The sequence below is a fragment of the Lates calcarifer genome, linkage group LG16_LG22, assembly GCF_001640805.2.
Source record: "Lates calcarifer isolate ASB-BC8 linkage group LG16_LG22, TLL_Latcal_v3, whole genome shotgun sequence".
Lineage (NCBI taxonomy): Eukaryota > Metazoa > Chordata > Actinopteri > Centropomidae > Lates > Lates calcarifer.
In genome coordinates, this window is record NC_066848.1 from 16669370 (window position 1) to 16691268 (window position 21899).

At 39.4% G+C, this 21899-nt stretch overlaps 1 protein-coding gene and 1 long non-coding RNA gene across 3 annotated transcripts in view; both read left to right on the forward strand.

The window, feature by feature from the left end:
* The first annotated feature begins 766 nt into the window (after positions 1-766).
* LOC108873100 (protein FAM161A) lies at positions 767-4082 on the forward strand. Its single transcript, XM_051076756.1, has 2 exons — positions 767-1522; positions 2451-4082. The coding sequence occupies exon 2, from the start codon at positions 2756-2758 to the stop codon at positions 3260-3262; it is 507 nt and encodes a 168-aa protein (XP_050932713.1). The 5' UTR covers positions 767-1522; positions 2451-2755; the 3' UTR covers positions 3263-4082.
* A 9375-nt stretch (positions 4083-13457) lies between these two features.
* Positions 13458-21899, forward strand: part of LOC127143424 (uncharacterized) — a 29074-nt gene continuing 20632 nt past the window's right edge. Inside the window, exons 1-2 of one of the 2 annotated variants that reach the window (XR_007814812.1) lie at positions 13458-13573; positions 19294-19392. This is a non-coding gene — a long non-coding RNA (uncharacterized LOC127143424). The remainder of the gene's footprint in view (positions 13574-19293; positions 19393-21899) is intronic. The other variant, XR_007814813.1, reaches the window with a different exon arrangement.

A 21899-nucleotide genomic window follows, 5' to 3' on the forward strand; every position in this document is an offset into this window, starting at 1 on the left:
TCACTTTAAATCATGCCTTCAAGTGAAAAGCCAGATGGACCATATGGGCCATCTGTCCAACGGCCCCACTGAAGACTGTAAAATCATCGACTCCTCCCTATCATCGGATTCCGCCCGATGATAAGAGGATAAGGCTCTTGGTCTGAGGGAGTGTGTGTCAGTAGGGTGTGTGTTAATCTTGCTTAGCAGGTCGACGTGCACACTGAGGTGACAGAGAACACGCAGAAGCTCTGCTCTGCTTCTGGCTGGTCGTGAAGTTTGTGCTTTTGGTGAAGAAGAGAAGAAGATGGCAGGAATGTACCGATCACTCTCTCTGGAGAAAAAGGAATTAATGGCTCTATATGGAGAGGAAAAAGACTACTACTTTGTCAGAGATGATGACTGTACCAGTGAGGTGAGGCTTTAAAAGACTCCAAGACTCCTCATATCAAGATTTACAGTTAATGAGCTACATTTTAGAGATCTACAATAATTTATATTTCCATATTTCAAATTAATGCAGGTGATCAACAATCCAGACAAGTGAGACTTCTTCAAAATTCTTTAATGAGTTCCGTACATGACTAGGAGAATTGAATATAAGCTACAAATATATTTATGAGTCCAGACTATTTTGGTGTTGGAAGTATACTTAAATATATTTTTTTCTTATGTCATAAATGTTTAAAATAGACACAATATATTCATATCTATTGTCTGGGCACCACATGCCTATGATACAGTTACACCACAGATACAAAAAAAAAAAAACTGATTAAAGGGGATTTATATGCCACATTGTACTTTTACATGCACTGAAATAGAGATGGAAATCCCCTTTTTGAGTTCAGTCTCACCTCAGGCCTGTTACAAAGATCTTTTGTCCATTGCATGCAACCACTATTGCATTCACAGTTGCATTGCATACAGTGCATTGTAAGCTTGGGTTTAGTGTTGCAAAAATAAATGTATTAAAACATACGGGTACTGACAAATATCAGAAATAGTGTAATAATCCTGGTGCATGCAACAACCACAGAAAAGGTTGTCTTATTGTAATGCTATATTACTTCCTATACAGTTCAGACTATTTGACTCAATTCAGTCACTGCATTTGTTTTTGATACCTGACAATTACTATAAAATGTTTACCACAACATTATGAGGCATTTTGACCCTCACAGGATTATAATATTATCAATTATTGATGCTGTTATCTTGAATGCATCCAAATTACATCACGTTTACAACTTCTAACATTTCAGGAGTATGATCTGGATTCAGAGTGCAGTGAAGAAGGAAAAGGTGGCGGAGGCATTCACAGCTCTGTGTCCCTGGAAATCTATGGTCTGCAGAGGGAGCAGCATGTTTACTTCTCCAACCAGGAGTACTACAGGAGGCTGGAGGAGCTGAAGAACGCTCACCTGAGGAACATGGCTGAGCTGGAGAGGATGTACATCAGTCAGGGCAGGGAGTGGCACGGAGAGGAAGATGATAGAGGTGTGGCAAGAGGAAGAACCAGAGAGGCCAGACAGTCAGTCAGGTTAGATATGTCATGCTATATGCTCTAAATGCAAGATATTTCAAACTTATATCACACTGCTTCTCCACATCTCATGTAGCTCATTAACTATATTTTGATGTGCAACAAGCCTAGGTTTAAAAACTAGACATCCAAAAGTGACCATAACACAATGCATAGTATTATTCTTATAGGGTGGCACTGCTGTGTTGATTTGCAGCCATCGGTCCAAATGGCCATTTAATCATTTGTCTAGAGCTAGTCTTCCATTCAGTGGGACTTTGTAGCAACTGTGTCTCAAACTTTTAAAGCTCAAATGTCAAGACTAATGATCAGAATCAGCACCAACAAAAATTAAATCTATAAACCATGATTAATGACATATAATTTGTGCTCCAGAAATACTCCAGATCAGTGGTTTTACTTTTCCTACAGTTGTTGTTCAATTGTCCAAACAAATGCAGGTTAGATGCATGTGTAATATATTTTTGAGAAGGTTAAAAGTTGTCTTTGTCCCTCTGAGTATAGCTACTCCGAGGATTTGTAACCAGTTTTAGAGGACCAGTGTGTGGGCACTTAGTGGCATCTAGTGGTGAATAAACCAGGTCACCAGGTATGTAGGAGAACCTTTAGTGACGTCAAGGTAATGTAAAAATGAGAGAGGCCCTCTATAGAGCCAGTGTTTGGTTTGACTGCTCATGGCAGTGCAACATGAGGTGCTCTGTGGAAGAGGACCTGCTTCCTATGTAGACATAAAGGGCTCATTCTAAGCTAACAAAATTATTCTTAGCTTCAGGTGATTATACACTAATGAAAACATAGGCATGAATATTATATTCCATTTCAGCCAATTGATGCCCCTAATTCCTATATTCCTTTAAGTTCATGGTTGCTTTGCCAGTAAGGTTAATGTCTCCCTCTCCATGATATCTAATCTCTGAACCTGCAGTAGCTGCCCCACCAGGAAACTCCAGAGGATCAATTCTCAGGAGGAGTTGGACTTCAATGAGACATCAAGTGGCTCTGACCAATCAGAGCTCTGTGGAGAGGACAGCATGGGGGAACTGGAACTGGACAGTCGAAGACGGAGCCCTGGCCAAGACTGTACCTTTGGGAGGTTTGTAGCACACATTCTTAAATCTTGCTGTTGCTTGGAAGCCCAAATGAGGAGGCAGAGAGCAAAATTACATTGTGCTGTCACATTTCATTTTTCTCTGTTTTTTCCCCAGCAACATCCTGCTGAGCCCAGAAGAAATGACAACCAAGAAACAGTTTCGGTTCCAGCCCAAAGTCTTGTGTACAAAACCGCAGGGAAGATTGTCCCGTAAAACTGAGGCCAGGGTTCGGTCCAACTCTAAGGTGACCGTGCCCAAACCCTTCCAGATGATGCTGAGAGAAGAGGAAAGGAAGAGGCACAAGGTGCGGACGCGCTCAGAGATTGAGCTGGAGAACACGTTACTGAGACAGGAGCTGGAGGAGCTCAGAGAATGCCAGAAAAAGTTCCGGGCGTCACCTGCACCAGTGCACATACACCTGCCTCTCTATGAAATTATCAGCCGTCGCTCCACTCAGCGGTTCAACAAACGCAGAAGCAGCAGTAACAACTGCAACCATGGCTCCAAAAAGCAACCAGGCCTCTGTTGCAGCCTCGCCACAGCCTTTCCATTTCCTGGAGAGAGAGAGGAGGAAGAGGGAGGCGAAGATTGTGGCAGAGCTGGGCAACCTTGGTGGCAAAGAGGAGCGACAGGCCTTCAAGGCTAGGCCCATGCCCAGCTCAGTGTACGGCACCAGGCACAGAGCAGACTCCAAGACCACAAGCCGCCAGTCTCTAACAATCTGCACACTGGAGAGGGAGGCCACGGAGGGCCAAAGTGATCCAAACTCTGACCTGGAGCAGGAGGTGCTCCAGTGCAAGTCTCCTGATTCCTGGAGGCCTCAGAGATGTCCTGTCCTCCAAGCCAGTGAAGAAACAGATAGAGCTGTCCATTGAGATGGTGAAGGAGAGCGATTGGTCCTTCATTGACCCAGCCACTGCCTGCTCACCTCTGGAGCCCAGCAGTCCAGGGCCCTCCGCTCTCTAAGAAGACTGACTGCATAAGTGTGTGATGGACAGTGTTTATAAATCAAAGAAACCAGCAAAAGGGAAGAATAGCTACAACTATACTGTTTTTGTGGTAGAGGTGTTTTACACTGCAAAGATGTCATCAATTTATATGTTTTGTAGTGTAATTCTTTATCGAGCAGCAGTACATGGTTAAAGTAATACACACAGATGGTTTTGAGTGCTCTAAGTCCAATAGCAAGGTATGTGTTGTTTTCATAATATAATGTATTGAGTTACTTTTAAAGCTCTTGAAAGGTACCCTGTAGAGGCACCCAAAATTACATTGTTTCTCACCAGAACATATTGGTTGTATCTTATAAGCCAGTTGAATGCATTTCCTTCCCTATAAAACATTAGCACAGGTAGTTCACAGTAGATTTAGGTACTACACTTGCTTTCCCTCTGAAAACCATTGAAAAGACTGTATCACACCACCACCTTTAATGTCAGCATAAGTCTTTGAAATACACAGTTAATAAAAACCTCAACAACTTAAAGCATCTGTAACTGATTTTATGATGACTATACGTCAAATGACAAGTGAAAAAAATGTGATAACACTTGTAGTGATGAATCTACAGAGAATTATTGTCACAATCTGCAGCTCACCTTGGGCTTTATGGAACTTTATAGTGAGTCTTAGCACATTGTTCAGCTGTCCAGCCCACAACTTTTCTGCTCTGGTTCACTCTCACTGATCTACTTACTACTACTAACTTACTAGAGAGTTAAAAGAGTGTGAATATTGGGCCTGAAACATGACTCTAAATGAATGATAGTGTTGCTCTGTATCAGTTGGATGTGCAAATAAGCAACTGTGTGCTGACAAGTTCTTAGAAATAGTTGTTAAAGTCATAAATTGCTGCACACCCAGAGACAGGTCAGAACTGATACCAGCCAGCTGCTGAATACCAAGATTAATACTTAGATTTACTCTGAATATGATGGAGATTCCTTCTGGACCACACCTACGCGAGGCAGTCCATTCATTTGTTTAATGATGAATTTTAAAATTTTAAAATGTGGCATTTCTTTTCTGGGTACATTGAAAGAATACAGTAAACTATGCAGACACAAAACAGCCATCAAACAATCAATATAATAACCTGCAGGTGGAGCACCCGTTTAAACTAAATTGCATCAGACAGAAGCTACCCCGTACAACACCGACGTACCACCGCCCCTCCCAGCGCTGAAAGTGGGGTGAGAATGCCACATAAATGTGCGCGCGGCAGCTGGTTTACCGTAAACGCTGATAACGTGATAGCCGAGCAGAGGAATCACAGGCTTTCCGATGAATCCCTTCAAAATCGAAACAAAACATTAAACGGACACACAGGAAACAATGCACTTACGTCTTCCACAATTTTCTCTCTGAAGGGAAGTTTCAGCTCCGACGAAGACCTTGAATACTTAGCAGCTTCAAGGACGCTGTGCATCGGAGAGGATGCGGTGTTTGGTCATTTTTCTGTCGACTTTTGCCTCACGTAAGTAATAGGCTATAAGCTTTTCTTAACGCTTAGAGTCACATTCTGTCTGCACTAGTTTTCATTGACTTGCATCGGAGGTTTGCACCTGTGTCACCGGGCTGTCCGCTTTCTAACCTCTGCTACAAAAGACACGTATGGGATAATACATGAAGAAAGGCATTGAAAGCACCACAGTTTATGTACAGCGTGGCGCACTAGTCTACAATCCGTACGGTGGAGGGTGAAAATCTGTTTTTAATGCTGAGCCATGTTTCTTTGAATCACGCTCGTTCCAGGAATCACTCGACAGTTGTTTCAGTGTGGTGTGTTAAACAGACTGTGCTGCTCTAGCGTCCGTGCATGTGCATGTACAGTAGTCTATGTGTGCATAGCCCTGTTGTAACACGTGCAATGAGTTCCGCACACAAACTGCTGCTAGGCAACGTTTCCCTGTGTGTGTGTGTGGGTGGGTGGGTGTGTGTATGTATGAGAGGACGGAAGTAGCGGGGAATGTCATTTTCAGAAAGCACGGGCTAGTAATGGGGAATACCAGGCCTGTCTGTACTCTCTCTCGATTAACTGCCAGGGTTGGTCAAACCTAGTGCACTGTAGCATTCAGTTTATACTAGCTGGTTTCACATGTCTGCTTCACACCTGTGACACAGCAGAGGCACCAACCAGGCAAAGATTGGCAGCTGCTAGGGACCCCGGGACCCCAGACCCCCAGGGACCCCCAGAGTCCCAGATTAACTGTGTGTCAATCAGATTTTGGCAGTCAGTTTTACATATTTGAGTGGATTTGCACCACTTAACTACAGTATTAACATTATACTGTATATGCTTATGACCCTATTTTGTAGAGGGGCCATGCATATTGGTGCTCATAAGGGGCACATTCCTAAATAAAGTTCACATTACTACAAAATATCTGACTGACAGAAAACTTTAAGTAGTTAATCCATATAATTGGGAAGTCTGGTGACATACCAGAGTAAGTAATTAGTAAAAAATGCATGGAGGGAAAAAGTCTGAAGATGTAAAAATTCCACTAACACTCAGTGTAAAGGGAAACTTTGTATTATACCTTACTGCTTAATGGTGTTGACAAGTCTACATGTTTACCTTGTGAGGTGTCTTTCAGTACACTAGAAAAGGCCACAGTTGTTTTATTATTATTACTGTAAGTGAAAAGAAGCAAAGTAAAAGAAACCATCAGCACCAGCACCTTAAACTTTTAATCAGGTCACAGGATATTGTGTTCAGTAGTGAATGAACAGCAGCTCATACTCTTAGCCAAAACCAGTTGTACTGCTCCTAACCAGCAGTGTTAGGAGGGCTATATGTGCAGTCACAGTTGTTGAAATGATTTTAATATTATATCTAGAATAAAGGCTGCAACCAAAATCTTTCTCCTGGTAATGTATCTGTACCTTTTTCCTCAGTTGGCTTTCTACAGCTTTTGAGTGCACAGGACATCCCCTGCACCGTCACTCAGGAAGCTGGATGCACAGTTTACAGGATCCCAGACTTTAATGCCACCAACTGCCATTACTGGTGGACCAATGTTACTGTAAGCTTTTTTATTTCTGCCACTATTGATGTCTTTTATTTGCACCTGTGTTTGATGTAAAAAATGTCAAGTCCTAGTAACCATAATAAAATATAACACATATCTTAAGCTGGAGTCATGGGGTTTCCAGATACGATTTCACTTCACAAAGCTATTTTGATTTTACTGTCTTCCATATGTTGACTGCAGGACTTTGTGCTGGCCAATCATGAGAAGAAAATAGATGGCCTGGTGGAGATCAGTAGCAACACAACTCTTACAACCTATGTGTGCTCGGATCAAATTAAATACACACGAGACTGCATCTCTGAGGTATCAGCAAAAGTACTGAAATGTAGTACTAATGAAAGTCATTTGAAAATGCCGCTATTCTGCTGAGCTCCACATTGCTCCTCTGTTCTTTCTCCCCAGGGGGTTCAACGCAAGACGACATGTTTCAGTGAGTATCTGTCAGACTGTTCATGTGAGTATTTTATTTATTATACTGACACTGCAAAAAAGCTTTTTTCCTCCGTCATTTATGTTGAAGTTAAATATCTATTTTAATTTACCCATTGTTCTGAAGCGAGAATATCTTCTTTTAACAGCCAACTGCAGTGGGAACACTGACCCACTTGGGCAAGGTAGGAGTGCAGTAAAAGTTGTGAATTATATTGCAGTTAATATTTGTATCAGCTGTGGGTAACAGGTATGAATGGTCTAATCTAAAAATCTAAAGTCTAAATCTAAAAAGAGGTAGGAATCAAATATAAAAAAAAGTATTTGCACTGAACAGGAAAGCATGAATGAGGGTGTGATCAAGAACTGTGCCTGTTCAGTCTGTGCCTGTACCATTGTTTTTGCCGTCTAAGCATGAGACACTTTTACTGTAAGGGTGTTATGCGTCTCTACTTCCTGTTTACTTAGAGTGACTGTGTCAATGTGAAATTACATTTGTGGTTTCCATTCATAAATAAGTTACACTTGATTGCTGTCTAGTAAGAAGTTTAAATCCCTTTGTTATAGCACTTAGGTAGCACTTTTTGTGCCACTGCTCTACCCTCAGACTGGTGGAAGTTATTCCTTCGGCTTTAGAGGCAGACCTGCAGACACTAGTCAGGGCTGTAAACACTACAAACTGAAAAGTTTAGGCAGTACACTTGGAAAAGTCAATACTGAACATTAGCCAGACATAAGGCAGTGCAGGCCAGGGGCAAATACAGTATTTATCTTTGCTAAAGTATTAGGTAAGGAAAACTGTTTTGGTAGTAGGTGGAATTTGTATTGATTATTGTGTGCATTAATTTATTAGACTACCATTAATCGTAACTGATTAATTCAATAGTAATGATAAATATATAAAGACAGCATTCACATATTCACATAAAAAAGATAACCTCTAATTTCATGCTTCACATCCCCACTCGCCCCTGTCCATGTGTCTAAGTGTCCAAGACATTGTTGGACAGGCTAGTGCCTTGCCTTGCTGACTGGTATGTGAATGGGTGAAGTTAGAAAAACACTATGTAAAGGCACACTATTAACCGTTATTTGACTGAACTATTGACTCTTCTGGTTTCTTTACAGAGTTTCCACACACACATTGGATCGCTCCTCTTGCTGCTAGTGTTATCCTGGTGCTGCTGGGGATTTTCCTGTGGTACAGATGCAGGTGTCCAGTTGTTTCTAATGATGCCATAGTGTAAAATGACATTCATTGCAACAGCAGTTTATGTAAGCATATTGCATATAAAAGTTATTTAGAGGTTGCTCCACAGCACACATACTTATGCATTATTATATACTCTTATATATATGTACTCACATCCTGAAAACTTTATTTAAGCTTTTAACAGTGTTTCCCCTACATTACTGCTGTAGCAGTGTGCTTTCATTGTTGCAGTATCTCTGGTCTGATTTGTCATTCATATCCGAGTTTACTGTGTGTTACTGTAATTAAGGATTTAGGTGGCAAAATAGCTTGAGAAGAAAAGCTTCAGGGGAAACACTGTTTTTATATATTCCTTTGCTCTTATATATCATGTAGTCCTCTACTCTTTGTTTTGGCAAACAATCTTTGACTTAAATCAGCTCAGGAAAATCATATGTACTGTATATCAGTGTGATTGACGTTACTATGTACTGAATAGCATAGTCTGCACAGCAAACACAAGAGACAGTGTGACAGATTTTGAGATTATGAAATAGTATAAGCTCAATTTTATTGTTGTATTATTCCTTCTACATTTAAGCTAAAACCCACAGACAAACAAATTTCTCAAAGCAGTTGCATTTTTAGCAACAGTTCACTAATTCTGTAAAACATTTCTCCTGTTTGTTCCGAGACTTCACTTGATAGTAATTGCACAGCCAATAATTACCTGTCATTAATTGGTGTACAGACAAATAGTCCATGCGGCTGTGGAAGCTGACAGACTCTTTGCGGCACCAGTGTGTGCACTTTGAGGACCGAGATCCAGTAGCAATGCAGAAATTTCCCCAGGCCCGTCAGAACCCCCATATTGGTGGCCACGTAAACCAAAGCTGTGGAAGCTATTTAACTCATAATGGAGCATCAGAGAGTAATCTCTCATTATCCATGAGCACTACAGCAAAACCTCTTATGAATCTGAAACTAACATACCACAGTTACACCTAAGTGCTGACAACATATGAAAAATATTACTGATACATATTAGTAATGTATTCATCTATTATATATTTATGTATTATTTTATACTCAGTATAAAAATATGTTTATAATAGAATGTATAAAAAATAAACATAAAATACAATTATTTAATAATGACACCCAATATTTTTGTAGTAATACTTATTAAATATATAAATACCAACATAATAGCTGTAGCTGTTCACTTTCTAATGGCGTGTTAGAGATATGGTGAAGATTCAGTTAAGGTAAAGGGGTTATGTCAAGTCCTTTATGGACTTTTATTTGTAGCATTGAATGTTTTTTTTTTTTTTAAAGTTAAAATCCTTCTGTTCACCATATCTGCCTTATGAAATTTTATATCATTCACACAATCATGTAATATTTTACTGTCTCTCATTGTGGTTTGCTTTTTTTGATAAATAAACATGGAAAAGCTACCATTTTTGCATGAGTGTTGTTTTAATTTTTTGTTGTACAATGAAAGGGGTGTGCTCTATTGTCGGATGAGTTTCTTCAACCAGTTAAAAACAGGATTAAGGTGGGGTGTGCCCCTGTGTCACGAGGAGTCTTGTGACAGGAAGTGACTCAATCAGAGGTGTTTATGCTGAGAACAAATATAGCAACTCTCTGTATCTCATTTACTTGAGATAACAGTACATGTTTACAAGACAGTACATAGACACATCTAACTTCCTATCAGCTATAGCACAGAGATTCTGACATGTTAACAGCACACAACATAAAAAAGTCAAGTTTAATTAACAACCCACGTGTTCCAGCAAACTGCAGACTGGCATTTTTTTTTAAACTCACATAGCACCTGAGGTGTGCATAACATATACATGGTGTAACCTGATTCAGTCAATGAGACAGTGACTCATACTTAAACAATGCAGCAACAGACGTGGATGTAGTGATGTAAGTGTCACTTACACTTCAGCTACTGGATTGTACATTGTAGAGACACAGATAAGAGTTTTCATTAAACTTTAAAGGGTTTTACACCTGTACTGTGAGACAGTGACTTTGTTATAATCAGTGCATGAACAAAAATTTGCAGGTGTTCAGACTGAACTGTGTTAAAACACCACAAGATGTCGGGCCGTGTTGGTGTAGGTGTATTGCTTTAGGGTCCTGGTGAGACATGAAATTTGATCTAGCATGTCACAAGATTTTTCAGATGTGTAAACACTGCACTGAGATTTACAGTAATTTGAGAGACTACACCTCTAAAAATGATTACAGCAGCAATTATTTTACTTTCTGCTGTGACAATTGTAAGGTATACTGCAGGAATACAGCACGTAATGTAATTGTAGAGGAGAGGTCAGGGGTTCAGGAGATCATCAAGTGATTCATCCTAAGGGGAACATGAGTGTGTGTGCTAAATTTTGTGGCAATACATGTGATAGTTCACTCGAAACCCTAAATGTCAACCTTATGGTGGTGTTGGAGGAAAAGTCAGGGAATTACCATCTTTAGAGCCATGCAGAATCTCAACATGGATTTTCTGAAGAGTCAAAATGAAATCTGATGAGTTGTTGTACAGTGCCAAGATAATACTGATGATGATGACACAACACAAATCATCGAACTACTAGGTGCTATATTTAACTTTGTGTGTAGATGTGTGTGTACTTTCACCCCGTAGCCATGCCCAGCATTGCCAGTGGGAATTTCCATTTGTAAATACCACTGTTCTGTTATGGTCACTGTGGGGTATTTTAAAAATATCTTGGCATATACAGTATATATCTACCTTGGTCCTCATCTTTCTTTCATTCTCATGTTCACCAAATCAAACATGTCAACAAGATTAGAACTAATCTGATTGGAGTGAGAATGTGCTACAGTCTAGTCACTCAATTCATTCTCACATTACTAAAGACACAGCAGAATCAGAACGGAGGCTGGGATTGGGATTTATGTCATAATGCTGCTGTATCACCTTAGACACTTTCACCAGCATACTTCATTTAAACCACACCCTGTCCTTGATCTATTGCCAAGATCAAATATTTTCATTCCAAACCTACAAACATCTTACCTATTGTATTAAAAGTGAATTCCCCTTCACTGAACATGCCCAGTGTCTTGACAGACAGGATCAAACCAGTCACTGCTGGCGATGTCTACCAGGCTCCTGCAAACATGCTTAACTATGTGCATGGCAATATTTGGTATTTTCAGACAGTGACTTGAAAACTGAGGTGCTCAGGTGTAATCGATGAGATAACTGGGTAATTAAACGTGATCTTTTGTTTGGATAAGGATAAGGGAACCACCCTGCTACAGATGCTGAGTAATAACTGTCATGGTTTAGTTTGATTAGTCAAATCAGTTTCTCAAAGATGAGACATTTCAATTCAATGCAACTTTGAGGCAACCTGTACAGCAACATTACTGACCCGTGGAAGATGGTTTAGAAGCTCAGATTATGTCTAAGAACTTTCTCTTTACAACAGAAGACAGATTTTCTGTAGCTACAAAACAAGTTAAACACAGCAAAGGTTTGAAGCAGTTGCTCTGGACTTTTAAAACTACAATCCCTCTTATCCCCAAAGTATACTTATATAAGAGGGTCGGTATCAGTGGTGGAAATTGACAAAGTACATTTACTCTATTACTGTATTTGAATTACTTGTACCTTCCTTGTGTATTTCCATATCATGCAACTTAATTTTTCAATTTTACTCCATTCAGAGAACAATGTTGTACTCTCTACTCCATTATATTTATGCCACAGATGGTTACATCCAAGACATGATCAGTTTATAAAATATGATGTATTGCTAAAGATTAAATTACCCCATAGTATATAAAAAATGGACTATTCTGCTATTTCATGATTACTTTTAGTTTTGATGCATTTTGTTGATGATGAAGTATAACTTGTCATCACAGTGTTTAGTCCTCCACTTGTTTGTGTCTTGTGATTTACAAAAAGAGATGAAACTTCTGGGAACAGAGTTTGTTTGTCTTTGTGTAGTGCTCACATCTGTGTGTATCATATGTGTGTGTTAGAGATAGGAAGGGTGGAACATCAAGCTCCCAGATGTGAATTAACAAACATGACAAAAAAGAAAAAGGACAAGACCACACCTCTAACAGAGAGACCACACTGCCACCTCTCATCTCTCACCGCAACCAAGTTTGCGGGAAATCTGACTGTCATGACTGGTGACCAGCTATGGTTACAGGCCATGGCCATCTTCTGCAGTGCCCTTCTCACAGGTCTCCCAGCACGCACAGTAAACCCCTACAGATGGTTCAGAATGTGGTAGTGTGTCTGGTTTCGATCAACCTAAAAGGGCACATGTCACTTAGCTGCTTATTGACCTCTACTGGCTGTCAGGACTGTAATGTTATTCTGTTATTTATTTAGGCCTGAGTAGTGGTGTTGCAGACTGTGTTATACTCATACAGTAAGTGCTCATAATAGGCTGTACACTGCTATTTAGATATTTATAAAACCAGTCTTCTACATAGTATGTTGTGCTTTTTAATAACCAGGGTATCAATGTTGCACATAGACTACATTTAGCGGTCTAGGATGCATTCAAAACCAACAAGACCTGACAATCAAATGTATATGGTAATCTCACTTTAGCATAAATAGCATATTTAAAACTCCAAAATAAACAAAAATGTATAAAGGACAAGGTTAGCCAACTTAGCCAGCTGAGCCTTTGACTTTTCAGTGAAGTTAAGGGCTCCACATGCTGCATGTGGTGACCCAGGTGTAATCTCCTCTGCAGGTGTGTATGCACACACTGTCTCTAACAATGTGGTCATACTCCTGTGACCTGCAGTGTTGTGCCCATGAAAACACTGTTGTAGCATTTACAGACTATCATATGTATTGTGGACTCATCTATGGTAAAGACACAGAAGGGCCTCAGTAGAAAAAAAAGAAGTAGAGAGAGACAAACATGACAGGAGCATAGACAGGGGTTTGTCAGGGTTGCTGCAGGTCATGTGAAAACATGAGGTAACTTGAGGTCACTGGCTTTGCTAGCTATGGTAGCTCATTCAGTGTATGACCATAAATGGAAAACAAGTGTGACTCTACTACAAAGAAATAAGTGTGGTGATTGGGTGATGTTTGTGGCCTGAGGAGGAAATGAAAAAAAAAAATCCAACTGCTGCTTTAGCGTAGGGGCAGTTCTACCTTTAGGTACTGTTTGGGGAATTTGAGAATGCAACTTAAAGAAGAGAAGTCTAATTTTAAGGAAATTTTGACCTTGGTTTTGGACCCATAAAGGACAGATTGTAGGTAGATATGAACCAGTTTCACACACAGCAAAGGTTTGAATCAGTTGTTCTAGTATTCTAAAACTATCCTCTCTTTATACAGTTCATTATGGCAGTGGAGTAGCAGAATGAAAGGCTTTGGGACAAGCAGTATCTCACATAAAGTACTAATTTTACCTTAACACAGAAGTAGATTTAAGTACTGTTGCTGTTATGACATTTACTTGTTTTTTTTGTGACTCAAGTGTTTCCATCTGTGTTTTTAATTCATTAAGTTGTCTTTTGTGACATGTCTGTTTTTAACCCAACAGTTTTCTCTTTCAAGAGACAATATAAGGAAGTTTGACTTGTCCCACAGATTGTCTGGTGAGAGACATATCATCCTAACTGAGTCAGAGTAGTTTTGTAACTGTAGGCTTCTTCCCTGTCCAAAAGTAGTGAAACTTCACTGAAAAAATACTGAAAGCAGAATCTTAGACTGTCCTTAAAAACTAATAGTGACAGGAAAAGTTGCTCAGCTGCCATAATGAGAGTGTGAGACTTTGTAACAACTAATCTACTCTTGGTCTGACTTAAGCTACTTTTGAGAACAAATTTCATACTAAAGAACAGTTAACTGGGAACAAAAGCCCTGTCCTCAGTTGGGAAAACTCTGATTTTTGGGTCAGTGGTTATGGTTAGGGTTAGACAAGTTGTGGTTATGGTTAGCATTACTGAAGTAAATGTGTGTGTGTGTGTGTGTGTGTGTGTGTGCGCGTGTGCACAAGTGAAGTGAGGATTGCAGTCTATTTTATTTTATCTTGCTTTATATGATATGATACGATATGTCTGTGATATTTACATTTCCACAGTTACATTTTTATTAAATGTGTATAAACTACATTCGATATATGTGTAACTATTATTATACTTATATTGTACATATCCCCTGTGGTCTTTTTCTGTATCACCTGACCACCTGACCTCATCTGACATGTGAGACTTCAATAAAAACAAACATTTTTGCTACCACAAGATGTCAGCAAAGCTTCGTGTTTCCTCACACTGACATTGCACATGAGGGTGCAGCAACTGAGGCCTCCTGCCAACATGTTTAAGTTTTGGGAAATTAAAAACAGCCTCATACATTTGTGTACATTTTCCATGATGGAAAGTTTTCTTCTTTATTAATCACATTTTCCACTCAGATTGTCAAACATATTTGTGACATCCTTTCACTGATAAAAGGATTTGAAAATGACAACACAGATTCAGGGCTGACATTAGCCTCAACTAATGCCCCAGCTGTTGGAGCATGTTTCAGGTGTACTAGAGGGGCAAAGGCAGGTTTTTACAGCTCTTCTGTTTCCTGTTGGTATTGGTATTGTGTGTTGTAGTCTCCATGTGTTTGCATTCATTTCTATTTAGTGATGTACAAAGCACTCCCTCTGCACACTTCTGCCTCTACACTTCCTTCCTTTTCTTTAGTGTAGAGTGCTCTGCATGACATCTTTGTGGTCCGGGAACTGTTAACCTTGAACTCTGATTTGCATCAAAATTTGGGAAAGTATATATCTCTTTCATGCAGTATTCGTGTCCATACTCCACATCACTAATGGTTATTTAACACTTCTGTTACTCATTGTTGACTGCAGCTGAGGTTAATGTACAGTAGCTTTATAAATAATTTTCATATTGGGTGCACAGTACCTGCAAGAGAGAGAATACAGAGGCAGAACATGCTGCAAAACTGATTTTAAATCTGAAGCTAAATATGGCCAAAAGCCTAAGTCACCATGACTCATCTAATATACAGCAATTGGCTCTTACTCACTTTATCTCAAAGAAGTATTCATCTTATGTTGAAGTTGGCTTTAAGCATGTTCTCACTGACTGTGGTTAATATCCAGTTTAATGACCTAAATGATAGATTATTAGGATAAACAAGTTGTATTTTTAAGTGAAACAATACATGCAGAGTACATACTATGTGGTGGTTAGTGTTACCACTTATTCTTCTCACTCTGTACTTCCCAAAAATGTTGTCAGTCTTATAGGTTAAAACTCACACTGGTTCCAGCCAGGGTAGAAGTACAAGAGCGCATACCGACACATAAACCTTTACAAAGGGGAAAGTACAGGACAGTACAGGGTGCAACACTGGAGTTTCCCACCAGCCATGAGCTGCACAAAAGAAAATGAGCTTTTAAACACTGTTAAATGGCTGCTGAGTGACAGTCATGCTGTTACTCTGCACATCTTTAACGTGGTGCTCAGCTTTCACGTCGCCTCGATACAGCCCTCGTCCTGCAGCTCTCTCTCCTCGCCTCAGACCTCTCTCTCTCTCACCGCCTCTACCTGTCAATCACCTTCGGCTTCGGTCACGGCTCCAGCTGTCTGGCCCTTCACCGCCTCAGATTACCCATCGCTTCACCTCGGGCAGCAAAACCAATTAGCGTCTGATAGTAAAGCAGAGACCTGCTCCCTAAACTTCTGAGCTCTGTTTTTATTTCTTTCTCTGTGACCACAAAACAATCTCCACCACTGACCCCCCCAGGGCTTCTCAGGTCAAGTGGAAAGATTTTCAGAGATACAATAATGTTTCTGTGGTTCACTGTTCATGGAAAGTGAAAAATAAACCGCCTGCCCTTGTTAGTCTTTTTAAAATTCTCATTGTGTCCCCCTGTGCATTTTAAAGTTGAAGTATTTTGTTATTTACTCACTACATTTTCAGAATGTGGACATATTAACATAACAAATACTTTCTGCTAGCCCTCTAGATGAAACCAAATAATAACAGCCCTTGTGAATCAGTTTGTTTGCTTTATCTGTATTTATTTGCATCCAAACTGTGCTTTATTGTTTCCCGGTGAGGCTTTGTGTGGTTTTGCATTTGGCTGACAGAACAAGATTAGCTGTTGCGATTGTTTCAATTGGACAAAACCCAACATGGGTGGAAACAAGAGAAAAAGCATTATCCTCTAATGTCTCTGTCTGAATCAGCTCATCAAAAGTTCCCACTCCTCTTATTGTTAGAAAAGCTGGTAATTAAGGCCAATCTATCTCGGTGCTTTGTGGGAACATTTCAATTACAAAAGGTTGAGCGAGTGTGGTGGGAGCGTTGTTCACCCGCATCAATAACGGTTTTTTCCCCTCCCTCTGTATTGCTTTCTGCTTGACTGACAGGCTGCACAGCTGAGCAGCTTAAGGAGAAGATAGACAGTCATTGCTCTGAGATAAGGAGGCCTGGAGGTCACTCAGAGTGTCTGGAAATAAATTATCAGGTTGGACACTGTGATTTTGACAGATCAGTGATAAGTAAGGATTCATGGTTATAGTTTGTGATAACAAAGTGATAAATTGGTGAGGGGGGTCAGAGGTCAGGCTCAGTGGAAAGGAGTGACCCTGCAGTTGAAAGAATTAAATATCATGTTAATTGAAACGTGAAATGGGATCAGATCAGTTGAAGAGTAAATCAGCAAGTTTTAAACCAGGTTTTTCCAGGTGACCAACACTGAACTGGTTTGCATGCACAACTGTTGCAAGCAAACCAGTGCAACTGTTGGCTTTATTTAGGCAAAAGAAAACCATTTTAACTTTATTTCCACACTAAAAAGTTTTATTTTTGTGATTTCATGATGATGTAACATGCCACTTTTACTACAGCCCATTCCTGGCAAGATATGTCATTATGTTGTGCCTCGTGATCACATGTCTGTGTCCATCATGAGACCCAAACTATGCAAATCAAGCTTGGATTTTTGATGGTGAATTCAGTCTTTAAAAAAAAAAAAGAAAGAAAAAAAAAAGGGAAATGCAAATACGGGAAGGACAAGGATTTGACTTGTTGCCCTGGTGGTTCATTCTAATATGCATCACTGTGCTCTTCCCAGCAGTTCTAGCAAACAAAAACAGTCTGACAGAATAGCAGAGAAAGTTGTGCACATGGCAGGAAGATATTGGTCTTTCTGTAACAAATCAACAAACAGAACATCATACCAGTGTCTCTTAAAATATGTCAGCTTCATTTTGTTTCAGTTGAGAGAAGAGAAAAACAAGCAAAAGATGTTTTAGGATGTGATTAAATATAGCCTGTGAGTTCTCTAAATCGGTAATGACTGGCAGCTAATGGAGCATGAAAGGAGTGTGGAGGCAGCATTTCATAACAGATAAATTCTCTTCTTCTGAAACATCTCTGTGTTAATAAGACTGATTGAAATGTTTGTGTCACTAACAAAGAAAATACACTCCCTAACAACACACCAATCAAGTTGAGATCACTAGCTGGCTACAGATTTTCTTCAGAGTCTCTTCACAGTTGTCTGATGAGCTGTCAGTGGGAAACATCCCTCTGTAATCTCATTCCTCTGTAGTGATATTATGTCAGCAAATGTAAATGGAAGGCTGACTATCACTATGATAACTTGTCTGCCTATCAATACAACTTTAAAAACATTCTGCACATGGAACAGGAGTTTGTTTTTAACTGATGCCACAATGATGTTATACAGGCTCTTACACAATGATTAGTTCTCGACACACCGAAGTTGTTTGTCCATAACAGGTGTGATTTATAGATGATCATATCACAATAAAGAGCTTTAAAGTGAAATTATCAAATGGTTCCACCTTGTGTCTGAAAGAAGTTACTGCAGATAAATATTTAAACAAAGAGTGAAGACTGATTTGGAAAGTACAAAACTTAATTGATTGCACTGATTTTTTCATGATTTCAGGTTAAATTAAACTGAATTGAGCTTGCAGCATGTGGTGCAGCCATGCCACCATGCACCACAGGCTCTGCAATTACAGGTCACAAATGAGGCTAAACAAACTGAGTCCCCATCACACTGGAAAACTGTTAAGAGTGTTTTCGTTCTCCACTCTGGCCACCAGCGTTGAAAATTAACTCAAACCCCATACAGTTTAGACTAATTAGCAACTTTTCAATCTAACCATTTGCTCTCTTTAAATATCACTTTTTTGGTCTTTTTTTGAGAGTACTTTCAACATATGGATTCTGTTATGTCAGTTCATTACAAACTGATGTCATTTTGCATTTTATACATCTTAGACATTAATCTTGAGCACTTATAATGCAAAGCAAATAAAAAGCTGAGCTGAGCTCACTGCTGGTCTACAACATGATGCCAAAAGTTTTTTTCCCCCCCTCTTTTTTTGCAGTGTTTTTATTTATGATTGTTTATTTTTCTTATTATGTATGTAATAAGCACTTCTTTGCAGCTCCAGATGTCATATTTATGCCTTTTTTAAGTTGTAAAATTACATGATATGTGTTTATACAGGGTTGCTTTGCATAATTTTGTGTTCAATTTATTTCATTCAAAAGAAAAGCAACCTGAAACTAAGACAGAGAGAAGGAAATGTGTTTAATGCTACATGAGATTACAGATTGAATTTTATTGTACATCAGAGGGCAATGATGAAAAAAAAAAAAAAAAAAAAAACCACACACACACACACACACACACACACACACACACACACACACACAGACAGGATAGAGTGAATGAGGGTTTGCAGCATGTCCTCTGCCGTACAACAAAAGGCAGATAATTTAAAGAGATTCAGGGGGCTGAATCATCACCAGGGGATCTCTCTGTGGTGAAACATTGAAAAGAGGCAGACAGATGGTGACAGAGAGAGCAAGATCAGAGATGTCGAGGTAGACAAAGGAAAGGAAGAACAAACAAACTTTTCTTCTTTCACCTTTACTGTCTGTCTCTGTCCTTCTCATCACAGCTCTTTCTTCTGAAATCATGAAAAAAGGAGGATGTCAACGCCACATTCAAAGCTGTCAGAAATATATTCTACAGCGTTTCAACCTGAGCTCCTCTTTAGGTATGTGATGGCTAAAAGACCATTAGGTCCAAATATGAAACATTTCTTTTTTGCAGGATCATATTTCTTTTCCTTGTTTTCTTGATTTATGTGTAAGGGGTCGCTGGGTCACCAAGAAGTGGTTAGGTCAAGATTAGGGAAAGATTGTGGTTTTGGTTAAATGTAAATAAACACATACTTATTGTTTATTAAACCAGACCACAATCTTTCCCTAACCTTAGTCAAGTACCTAAACATAACCATAATCTTATTATATATTATTATTATCTTATAATCATTATCTTATCCTCACCAGAGAGGAGGCAGAACACTCCAAACTAATGTGCTGTTCACTTACTAATATCACCACTGAAGGAACAGCTCTCAGCTGATTAAATGGGTTAAATGGGATGCTTCTGATTTAACTCAGTAATGTCTTTATGAAGGATGAGATGGAAATCAAAATCACTTGAAGAGAAAGAGCAGCAGCAGCAATCAATTTATCCCCATCAATTACACGGATTTATTTTCATTTAGCCTCTTAAATCTACGTTTAGTTCATCACCACTGCTACAATTGGAGCAAAATGCTAAAAATAGATATGCACACATTTTAATTAACAAATGCAGTTTAGCAAGCACATAAGAATATCAACAAAAACAAGCAAGTAAGCTTTTACAGATACAGCTGCTTCCTGCAAAATATGTGGTAAATGTCTACTGTGCCTCTGTTTCCCATGGCTCCATGCAGTACATGCAAGGGCTTTGTAGATATTTTTGGACTGAATGGCAGCATGACACATTCTAGCTGCTGGCCAAAAGTGAAAATTGAAATGAGATGCTGATATATAAATACATATACAATGAATACATTGTAGCATAGAGTATGAAAATGTTGATGTAAACAGGTTTCACATTGAGAGAGAAAAACAAAACCAGGCAACAATCAAGACACATTGACACAGGCCATAATAAACACAGTGACGCACAGAGATGCAATGAGGATGAAGGCTGCTGTTTTGTCTGAACCTTGTGGCACATCCAGAGTTCATTTGTCTTCTTTTGGCAGTAAAACTACTCTCTCCTGATCTCCAAATAGAAGTGGTGCATCAACACGATAACATACCACACAATCCAGTACACAGTGCCAAGAATTCAGGAGTTCAGAGAGATGGTTAAAAAGTGATTATGGTGGAAAGAACAGCAGCTAAAGTTTAGAAGAGAGGGATGGGCAGGTCAAACACAGTCTTGTTACACTGTAACTTCTAGGATTATGCAGTGATGGTGTCAAATCTCTGTAATATTAAGAGTACATAATTGTACATAGAAATGTATATTTGTAGTCTGCCACAGTAAAGCTACCATGAGATTGACTTGTGGTAGCAGGACATCCAGCAAACACAAGTAACCTCCACCTCCACCCACACACACAGTAGATAGATATGTACCTGCTTAAAGTTCATTTTGCTGTTTAGTGCAGTTTAGAATGGTAATTAAATGGTAATTAAATTGGGGATCAGCGCAATCAGCCATGTAACACATCTATAGGGAATCCAGTATATTAGTGTCTCTTCATTGCCAAGCATCAGTGCAAAATCAACATGCCTCCCTATATTCATCTTAACAGTTCAGTCTGAGAGGAGAGAAGAGGAGGGGAAAAAGGGAGAGAAAATGGTGTTTAGCTGTTGTTTCAGATGGGATGAAACAAGAAATCCCTCATCTGATCTGTGGGAACAGTTGTTATTTCCCAGGGAAAAACACTCACTCACACACAAACACACACTTCACACATTCCTTCACCTTAAAATTTAATGATTTGTTATGGGGACTTGCTTTTTGTCCACATAAGGAAGATATAACAAAGTGTGTGTACATGTGTCCATGTATGAGTTTGTATGTGTGTGAATGTTCACCATTCAAAAATGTGTGTCTCTGTATGTGTGTTGCTGAGCATGAGTGTGTAAATCTAAGCCTGTGTTTCCATCATGGTGTGTTTGATCCCTGTCCTCTCACAGGGAGGAGAGGTATTGTATTACTACAAAGGCTTTAGGCTATTTCAAACAGCAGCCCTCTGTGCTTATTCCACTCTTACTGTAAAACTCAACTCTCTGCATATTAAAAACTACTAATTGGCTTTCACTGGACGTTTTGAAATTGTCATACATATCAGTGCTGACACTTCAGCCACATTTCCAGTGAGTCTTTAAAAGACTCAGAGAGATAACCAGGCTCATTTCTGCTCATATCTGCTTTAATTTGTTGTTAATTGTAGCATTCTGTTGCTAGTTCATTCTAAGATTAATTTGTGGTTGGAGCAGCAAAGTGACACAGTCACTGTTTCTGCAGCTGTTGAGGGCATGCTCAGGACAATGGAAAGTGCTGATTTGATCATCCCACTGATTGTGAATGAAGGTTTCAGTATTTGACAAAAGATGGCTTGGCCAAAACAAAAGCGTGGCCCTTATAGCACCATATGCTTTTTTGGTTGTGCTGTCCCAGCCTCTGAGGCAGCCATGTGCTTCTTTTCAG